At 43.4% G+C, this 10,504-nt stretch overlaps 1 protein-coding gene across 2 annotated transcripts in view; it reads right to left on the bottom strand.

The window, feature by feature from the left end:
* Positions 1-9,353: 9,353 nt before the first annotated feature.
* ELL2 (elongation factor for RNA polymerase II 2) overlaps positions 9,354-10,504 on the bottom strand; it is an 11,878-nt gene continuing 10,727 nt past the window's right edge. Inside the window, exons 7-8 of one of the 2 annotated variants that reach the window (XM_029959946.1) lie at positions 9,880-9,924; positions 9,354-9,741 (exon numbers count right to left, since the gene is read on the bottom strand). In XM_029959946.1, the coding sequence (XP_029815806.1) occupies positions 9,595-9,741; positions 9,880-9,924 (192 nt within the window). In that variant the 3' untranslated portion in view covers positions 9,354-9,594. The remainder of the gene's footprint in view (positions 9,742-9,879; positions 9,925-10,504) is intronic. The other variant, XM_029959947.1, reaches the window with a different exon arrangement.

The raw sequence follows: 10,504 nt of genomic DNA, 5'->3' as shown, positions 1-10,504 counted from the left end.
ATAAAGTAAAAATTGCTATGCTTTAAACCCCCACACTTTATACTATGATACAAAGTAAAAATCAGAAACCAACTAAAAAAAAAGTTATTTAAGAAAATGGTTTTGAAAAAGTAAAATATCTGAGGAATGCCTGCCTCCATTGGTTCCAGCATCTCCCAAACTCCCCTGGTACTGGCAGCATTGGAATCAGAGAAGGTCAGTGATGAATTTGGGTGCCCTTAGGCAGCCCTTGCAGCATTAGAGGTTATATATTCAGGCTTAAGTTTAAGTGGAGGTGTGACTCCTGAGTCCTTCACTAGAGCTAACTCTCAAAATCCACTTTTAGAAGACAATTTTTTGAATAATGGATTACACCATATAATTGTTGCTGTACCGATATGTGTGTGTGTGCTTGTCCCAAACTAAACTAAGCTTTATAGAGACCAATGAAGTCTGCCTTCTGCACTAATAATATATTCCACATGATAGTTAGAAAACCTCTGCTGTCGTCCTTAGGCCATGGTGCATTTGATTTGAAGAAAAACAAACAAACTGTTAGAAAGAAGAACGACTATTTTATCAGGCATCCTGAAACTCCTGTATGTTTTTCTTTTAAAATACCCTGCCTAAATTACATATTTTTAGAATGAACATGTAAAATTTTGATACAAAATAAAAAATTTTCTCTAGTCTCTCATGTAGTTATTTACCTATGTGCATTAGAATATTTGGGAGTTGCACAGGAGATATTTTTGTAGCTTATTAGAAATATAGAACCATAGAGTGGCTTTGGTTGGAAGGGACTTAAAGATCATCTTGTCCCAACCCCCTGCCATGGGTGGGAACACCTTCCACTAGACCAGATTTCTCAAGAGGAAAGGTGTGAGGTTTACCAGCAAGAGAAGTGCTGGCAGTGACTGAAGGCAGAATGTCATTTCCCAGCAGTAGATGGATGGGGGAGCCCATGGTTGGTTTTTGTCTTTGACTGGTTTTGGTTTTTTTTTTTTAATTTATATCTGCACTGTTCTGACTACATTTGCTGTAAATCTGCACTGTCTGAACCTGCCATTGCAAAGAGAGGAATTCAGCATGTCTCAGATAACTTAAGATGACTCTTGCAAATTTAGAAGTTCCTGATGGGGGTCAGGCAGAGCAGCCACTCACGTTGGCATCTTGGGGATTTGGCAGTAGGCAGAGTTTTTTGGCTTCTTGACGAACATTGGGAACAGGTTCATGCTGCTTCATACAGTTCTGCCATGGAAAGAGGGACTGTACCAAGGGGAGGTCCTGTCAAGGATGAGTCACCAAGGGGCCAGGTTGCCAGAGTGCCGCAAGGCTGGGCTGGGTTCTTCCCCTTAGGCTTTGTCTGCATAGGGAATTCTAAAGGTTAAACTTCTCACTAAAAATCAAAGGACTTTCACACTTAAAAAAAAACAACAGCTTGAACTCCATAAGTGATAACTGAACTTAAAAAAACAAGAAAACTCATCCCCCACACAAATGCAACAATGGCATACGTCACCAAGTGTGAGTATTTCAGGCATGTTTTCTGCTCCACAGGAGACTTAGAGATGATGCTGAGACAATGAAACAAACTGCTAATGCTTTCTGTACATCAGGTATTCCCTGAAGTTTGAGTAATGCCTGACTGAGAAAGCATGCATTTATGTGCACTGCCCCCTCATTATTAAAGACCATCTCAATCTGTAATCATCACAAAATTCAAGAGGGACAGCTGCAAAATAGGAATAGAAATAGGAGACTTGGTTACTGTTCCAGTAACTGTCTAATGACAGGTTGCAAAGTCCATAAGGAGCCTTGTGAATTTGGGTCCTGCAGTCAAGACTTTCTGAGAAGTTTCTGCCAAATGGAAGGCACTGAACTGATGATAAAAATGAACAGTGGTTTTGTTCCATATTCTTCTCAGCCAAAGGAGACTCAAAGTCCAGACCTGGGCAAATTCCAGCATAGCAGCCTGCAGAGGTCAATAAACTAACACGATCCCAGTTTGGAGGCAGAAACTGGAATGGTTTATTCGTACAAACCCTGCTATTTTTATAGATCTGAGGTACTACATAATCATGAGGGGGTTTGCATATTCATTCTGTTAGAACTGTGGACTTTACAGAGATGAAGTAAAAAAGGGGAAAACCCAGGTTTACAAATCTTGGGGTTTTACATCATAGGGGAAAACCCATTTTATCTTAGGGGAATTACAGGGGGGAAAAAGGTATTCAGGTTTACAGAATGCACAGGATCCAGGGAATGCAAAGGCAGAGATAAAGCACAATAAGTCTTCTGCACAGGTCTGATGAAATCAAGGTGTGGACTCTGGCTTGGGCAGGGCACTCCACACCGATGATATCTCGTTTACTTCATAAACTGAGGTTTTTTCCTCAGCTCTCGTAGCCCACGGCCTTTTGCAAAGACCACTCAAATCCCTCTCTGCAGATTTTTTTGGGATCCAACAAGCAGCCACATGCACAGCTGAAAGCTGTTTATAGCAGTTGGTGAGGGTTCAATGAATCTCCTGTCCAAAAAAACCAGCAATACTGCCACCATTTTACAATCGTTTCCCTTCACATGGGGAGAGAACGCTTGGGATGCCTACTGAAAACAGGGCTTGCAGGGTCAGACAGGCTGGGTGTACTTCTAGGAATTATTTCAGGATGATGTGGAGTGATCAGAATTGGTTTAAGAACTTATGAGAAGATGCTACTCCTCTTGTTATTTTCAATAGTTTTATTTTCAGAATGAAAGGTTATGCTTCCTAGGATTTTGAGTGTGATGTGGCTTCTTGTGATTGGCAGTAGATGGGTACCAAGTCCCTGAGAAATCTTGTCAAGTGAGGCACTTAGAAGGCTAGCCATGCACTCACTGTGCTTTTAACCTTCTTCCCCCTCCAGTTCCTTTAATAAACGGTAGGAAAATTAACACTATTTGGATATCCCAGCAATAATGCAGGAGTAAATAGTTATGTGTATCAATGAGAACAGTCCTTTCAGCTGGGAATGTAGTATGCCAGTTTACACATGGACAGTATGGACATACACATGTGCTCAGTTTTTCTCTCTTCCTATAATTAAATCTAGACATTTGAAATTTATTTTCTCAGAAATATAGTGTGACAGTTGTCTAGACTTCGGAAATAAATAGTAAATTCTGTGTTCCTACCAGGATTAATCAGGCCTTCCTCCACTCTCTCGTGGTCAGGGGTAACATGAGGCCACCCTGGCAGAGGCGACTAAGGGCAAAGCATGTAGGGACCTCGGGAATGCCACAGGCCTCTTACAGTGTTCTTCAACAATCTTGCCTCTTGGGTCACTCTTGTTACCTGTTCACAGTGAATATTAGCAGATACCTGGCCAGGATGGCTGTTTTAACTCCTGTTGGTAGAGAGGAGTGTGGCTATAGGGGCAAGCCATAGAGAGTCAGATCCTGTGGGATGCTGCTGCACTAGAGGACAGGTGCCAGAAAACTCCCTTCAGGGTGCAACCTGTGTACTCTGAGTGCTGCAGCAGCCTCTCCCCTGTCTCAGAGTCCTGGTCAGGCTGTGTGAGTTTTGCAGGGGCAGAAACTGCTTAGTCAGAATATCTCTGCCTCATCTCCCTGCACATGCACCTGTGCATCTCCCCACGCATCCCCCATGCATCCCCACATGGATCCCCTTCACATTTACCTGCATATCCCTTGTGCATCTATCCCCATACATCCCTCCACACTCCCCACTGCTGCCACAGGGTGAAGGGTTTTGGTGGATGTCCCAGATGGTCCCTGTTTGTAGGTTGTAAAGGGGATGATTCATGCAGAAGGGGTGCAGGGTGCAAAGTGCCCATTCCTGGTGTGGGGGGCCACAACCCAGTGTCAGTGCAGACGGGATGGTTAAGAATGCCACCACCAGCATCTGTCCCATGTCCTTCAATAGGCAGATAATATGTGCTGCCTTTTGTCTTCACCCCCATTGCAAGCAGAAAGCTCCATTTGTGAAAATTGCCATTTTAGAGAAGAGGAAAGGTGAAGCTACTGAGGTGTTCTGTAGGAAGGCAGAGCAGCTTGGCCTAGGCTGTTGGAAAGTGTCAAGGTAAAGAAGGCTGCTAAAAAACACTGAAGAAATTGGAGTCTTTGTGAAAGCAGAGTTGAAGAAAAAGAAGCTGACTCATGGCAGCAGGCAGCAGGCACAAGCAAGTCTGAGGCTTACCCATATCCTATAACTTGAAAGCAAAACTAAAAATTCTTCAGACTGGCTTCATAGGTGGAGTTTCCTGGAAGAAAGCAAGACTGAAGACTTCAGATTACTTTCATCCCCCTGCCGATCTGCACTGTGATGTTAGTGCAGGGCCTCTAGCATCATCACCAATGTATTCCACTCCCTGCTATCCCTCATGGGTTTCTTTGTCCCAGCACAGAGTGGATTTACAGTCCTCCAAAAATGGATGGAAATAATTCTGCTCAACACCTACAGAGAAGAAGACGTGTCCACCTGAGGTAACACCTTGGAAATGTCTCCTGCTGAAGTCAGATGTGATGCCGTTTTTTGACATTTGAGCAACACAGAGAGTTTTGGTGGGGGTTTACTCTTTGCGTTCAGGAACAATAATCCTTCACAGAGCTGAGGCACAGAGTGTCCTCAGATGCTATTTTGAAATTATAAAGCAGTGTAAAAGGAAAGAAGACATGCTGTATCTGTTAGAGAGATGATGTTCACACTGAGAATTTTCTCCCGTTTTTTAAAAATTATTATTATTATAGAGGTTTAGTTTTTTATTACAGCGATTTTAGTGTTATGGAGAAAAATTATAACTTTAAAGCATTTTTTAAATGAAAAGAAAACTTGTGCCTTACCAAAGATAAGCATTTTTTATGTACAAAAATTAGAAGCAATTCAGATTGTGCTGTTGCTTAAAGGCTGGAATTGCTGTAGAGAGAGATGATGTGTCACCCAGCACTGCAATGACAAACACCTTTAACATGGAGATAATTAGGGGGTACAATGGGTGGCTGTGCAAGCTTTTACTGGAATCAATAGGAAAAAATATGTTTGGCACAGTATGTGACAAAGTTATAGGGGTTTAATCACATTTCTCTTTGCTGCAAGACCTGTCACCATAGAGGATACCCCTCCAGTAGCCTGTGTGGAGCGTGACAGGCTGGCCTCAACTTTGTTTTAACAGCAGATGTTTATGAAATAGTCACTGAGATCTGGGAGTCAAATTTAATCTGTAATTACCCTTTAACAACAGGGTTTATGCTGTTGCACATGTGATACCATATGCAGTATCCCAGCATAATTACTGAAGGGCTCTCCAAACCCCCTTCCTCTCTCCCATCAGATTTCCTATCTTCCCGGTATCTCACAATTGGGTACTGCTGGCAACTGCCACAACTCATGTGACATCTGCTTCCCTGCTTCCTGCTGTAAATTCTCAAATGTGAATAAAAAAAAGCTGCAATCCAAGAAGAGGTAGAACTTTTTAAACCATTTCCTCTTGGTTGGGAAGCTGAGACTCTGCTCCTGCCTGAACTGTGATGCAGACATTTCTCTGGCATCCTCTCTTTTCCCAGTCCTCTGCATTTCCACATTTCCAGGCTCTACTCCCAAGCTGGCCAGGGCAAAAACCAGCCAGGCACAATCTCTGTGTGGCTGGAAGTAGCATGATATTGCTGCCCAAAGCCTTTGGTGGTGGCAGCCAGCTGTCAATGAGAGTGTTGCTGCCTCTGGATGTTTCAGGAATAGTGACTCAGTAGGCTACACAGTTTCCTCTGAGTCAGTCCCCAAATTATGATTTAACGCCAGGGTATTGGGAAGCTGGAAAAAGGAGGCAGAGCTCAGAGATCCTGCTTTGTTCCTTGCAAGAGGTGAAAGCAGTATATTCCAGTCTTGGCTTACTTCTGGTATTCAGAATAAACTTCTGCCTAGCTTTGCCACAGAATTTCTGCAGGAATCTTTAAATTTGCTTTTCCTATAAATTTATACTCTGCAACATACACCCGATAAAAATGTGATTTCTTGCAGACACACAAGACTGGGGCTTGTGTGATGTGTGAGGCAGGGAGCAGCTAAGGTTTGAGTACTGTGTATTTCATAAAGGCAAAATTATATTGGATTGAAGGTAGAGAAGACCAAACTGCGGCATTGGTTTAAGGTACGTTATAGTGAACAACTCAGAAAGCAGAACTCGTGCCTCTGAAGTTCTTCTCTTAAACAATGGAACATCATGGTGAAACAGAGCAAGGATTTTTAAAGGCTAAAATCCTGCTCCGAGGAGAGGCTCACAGATACCACTTTGAGGAATGCTGCATTTAGGTTGTAATGACAGAGACAGAAAACATGTGTTATGAGATTAATTAAGGGAGAGAAGGTATCAGGCTCCGAGAGGCCTGTTTGTCCTTGGTATGCTCTATCCTAATGAAATATAACAAAAAGGTTAGCCTAGTAGTCATAAATTAGATAAGATGGACATTTGGGGGGGTTGGAGAGCTGAGTAAAGGGGTTTTTAGTAAGACTTTCGCACATAGTCAGGAAGAGTTGAAAAGTTCATGATGATGAGGGGCAAGAAAACGACCCTCCATGAGGCCGAAGAAGCCAGAATGACCCTCAAGAACTTACCCAAAAGGATGAGTCTGCCTCAAGCTCCACCTGAACCCTGCTAGATATAAATATTATAACTAGATGATGTAACTGTAATGAATATTAATGCAAAATATTATAATCCCTCACCAAAAATGTATAAATTGCCTGACTTGTCACTGAGAACTTTGGAGCTAGTTTGTCCAGCGTGAGCTGGCTAGACTCCCCAACATTGCTCAAAATAAATACCTTTGCTGCTTAAAGACTCAAAGCTGTCTCTGAGCAGTTAATTTTATGCTGGTTTTGGTATCAATGGCCCTGTCAAGGTTTGTACTCTGGAAGCCATGAGAGGCAATGTACTCTTTATCAAAGTTTGCTTCATATTTGGCTTAGATATTACGAAGAAGTTCTTGACTGTGAGTGTGGTGAGGCACTGGCACAGTTTGCACAGAAAAGCTGTGGGTGCCCCATTCCTGGAAGTGTCCAACGCCAGGTTGGACAGGGCTTGGAGCAACCTGGGCTAGTGGGAGATGTCCCTGCCCATGGCAGAGGGTTGGAACAATATGAGCTTTAAGGCTCCTTCCAACCCAAAACCATTCTGTGATTTAGAGCTGAAACAGGTTGCTGAGAAGCAAAAGCTGTTAATGGCCTTGTAGGTTCATTATCTCTGAAGAAACAAGACAAACCAATTGCCCCTGGGAGTTTACAGCGTAATTGACTCACAGAATCACAGAATCATAGAATATGCCAAGTTGGAAGGAACCCACAGGGGTCATTGAGTCCAATCCCTAGCCCTGCACAGGATCATCCCCAAGAGTCACACCACATGCCTGGAGTATCATCTTCAACTCTTTCAGCCTTGATGCTGTGACCACTGCCCTGGCAAAGTCTGTTCCAGCACCCAATCACCCTCTGGGGGAAGAACCTTTTCTAATATCCAACCTAAACCTCCCCTGACACAACTGCAGGCCATTCCCTTGGGTCCTGTCACTGGTCACCACAGAGAAAAGATCAGTGCCTGCCCCTCCCCTTCCCCTCCCCAGGAAGTTGTAACTGCAGTGAAGTCTCCCCGCAGACTCCTCCAGCTGAACAGACCAAGTACCCTCAGCCACTCCTCATATGGCTTCCCCTCAAGGCCCTTCACCACCTTCACTTCCCTCCTTTGGACACTCTCTAATGGCTTAATATCGTTCTCAGATTGTGGTGCCCAAAACTGCCACAATATTCAAAGTGAGGCTGCCCCAGATCAGATCAGAGCAGAGCAGGACAATCCCCTCCCTCTCCTGGCTGGCGATGCTTTGCCTGATGCCCTCCAGGACACGGTTGGCCCTCCTGGCTGCCAGGGCAGTACTGACTCATAATCAACTTAGCGTGAACCAGGACCCCTAGGTCGCTTTCCTGGCACAGCTTTCCAGCATCTGATTCCCCAATCTGTACAGGGTTGTCCCATCCCAGGTACAGAAACTGGCACTTCCCCTTCTTCAACTTCATATGATTGTCAGTGATAGCAGTGGAAGCTCTGCTGGTGGAGAGCAAGTAACATAGTATTTGCAGTCTTTAGAAGTCCACTCTTTCTTACAAAATGCTGCAGAAAGTGGTGTCAGCATGAAGACAAACATATCAGCCAGATCTGGTCTGCTCCAGAAGCCTCAGGTTGCAAAAGGGAGAACACAAACGCCAAAGGCAGCAGCACTTCACCCAAGTACAGTGGGTCGACTGGGTTGGAAGATGGAGTTCTGATTAAAGTTTTATTTTTAAAAGGTTCGCAGCATGTTGCAGGCTCTGACAATCAGCAGCAGGTCAGAATGTCAGGGCGAGAGGAGGCATCACTGCAGCAGAATTCACCCCTCGCTCCCCACAGCAGCCTTTGTTCTGATGCTTCCTTGCAGAGGGGTAGGAGCACCCCCTGCCTCCAGCCAAAAAGAGACCAAAGTCTCAACATTTAAGAGTTAACGTTTTATTGGACTTCAGTTGATGGAGAACAGAAGGGCAACAACGGCTCACGTGTTCAATCACAAAACACCCCAGGAAGTGTCACATACAGGGGCTTAACACAGTTTGCAGGGAGACAATTGAGGAAGTTGTTTTTAAACTACTCTCCAAGGAAGAAAGGTGGATCCACAGCCCTGTTATAATGTTCCCAATTACTGTCCTCCCTCAGTCAGTTTCATATCCTTCCCCAAAAGAAGCTTAGGACACACCTCTCCCCCATGAGTTAAAGCAACAAATGGTAGTAAACTCAGGGAAAGAATTAGACTTCAGAGTCACCACAGATCTGTGCAGGAATCAACATTTGTGGCTCTAGAAAGACTGGTTCTGACAGACTATTTTTAACAAAGCTAACAAATGGGTAAAGTTTCTACTGTGACACTTTAACCCAACTTGTGTATAAAATCTGTTGAAGTACTTTGCCTCAACACGTGTCTATGTGTTTTACAAATCACTTCCAAAGGATCTGGATATTACTTGGCTCACTGTTAAGGGGAATCCAAGACTTTAAAGCAGACCTGTGAACTGCTTCAACTGACAGTGCAGAGCAGCCCAAATGACGTCTCTTCATAACACGGTGATTTTTGGGGAGTTTGCCCAAATTTCTACCACATAAGGCCAAGAGTTTACATTAACCAGAGAGGTCAGAAAACAGGCTTGTACTTATTCTAAAGTATTTTATTTATTACGATATTTTTTTTTAAATGTGCACAAGTTCATAATAGAAGTACTGGGTCCCCAGCATCTGCTGGTAAAATTCTTTCAATGGACAGCCTGAGCCTCGAAGAAAAAGAGGGTCCAGAAAAAAGCAGCTTCGAATATGATATAAGCAACACCGCCACAAGGAGTTAACAATACTGAAACTTCTTTAATGAAAACATGAAATACTATCTTACATACTATTAAAGGAACTGCATATTGTTTTTTAAATAAACAACCTACTGCTCAATACTAACTTATATAATCCTATAGAAGCTAATCTTCAGTTTTAAACAAACAAACTAATGTTCACTATTAAGAGAAAGAATCCTAGGGGAACTAAATAAATATGCCACAGCTCATAGATGTGTCCCGGCCAAAGCAGATGACTGGTTACAGGACTCCTCTTGCTGTTTGTCAAATTCTTGGATTAGTCTCTTAATGTGAGACAGCTTGCTGTGTAGGTACTGACATTTCTTCTTCAATTCAGAGTAGATGGGGCTAAACTATAAAGGAAAGATAAAAAGAAAATTAGGGCATGCAAACACTTCTGGAGAGTTTAGAATTTCATCTCTTTGGCTTTACAATAGCCTTGAGCCAGATTCAGTGGTTTCCACGTCCGACAGATCTGGTGTTACACATACCTGTTGTATCTTCTTATGCTCTGTCAGGACTTGACAACAAAGCATCTACAAGAGAAAAAACCCATGAAGACAACATGAAGAACATTTCACTACTACCAGAAAATACAAATGTGAAACACTAAGAATACACTCAGTTTGACTTGAAGAGATTTTCTTCTCTGTGAGCCACCACTCCTGTAGGAGCTTCGCAAAAATAAATCCAACCCCCTCTATCACCTAGGATCTGCAATTAAACCTGTCAGTAGGCAATAAAAGGACCATGTGCTCAAAGACTCCCTTTGGGACATCACTCACACTGCTGTGCATTCACAGAGAGCTCAAACAGGGCGTTTTTGGCAGGGTTTTGCAAATATGAGACCCAGCCCAAGCAGGGTCTGAACATATCTTCCAATTCCACAAGGTTTCCCTTTGTCTCACTGAGCAGTACCAGGGAAACTAAATGTCATGGTTTGAATCTTGTTTTCCCCCAGAGGCTAGAAAAGTGGTAGACCCCAAGGGGTGGAAACCCCTGGAAGTTTTGGAGTTCTGTCCAATGGGCGCTCCTGCAAAAATGTAAACATATCACAAGCTCACCGGAAGAGATGAGTTGTAGTTTGGTTGTTGAAGAGTGGTGGCCATGTTGTAG

The sequence above is a fragment of the Manacus vitellinus genome, unplaced genomic scaffold (genome assembly GCF_001715985.3).
Source record: "Manacus vitellinus isolate BGI_N305 unplaced genomic scaffold, ASM171598v3 scaffold_23_pilon, whole genome shotgun sequence".
NCBI lineage: Eukaryota > Metazoa > Chordata > Aves > Passeriformes > Pipridae > Manacus > Manacus vitellinus.
The sequence above is the reverse complement of the archived record's forward strand: the minus strand, read 5'-3'. Positions and strand labels throughout refer to the sequence as shown.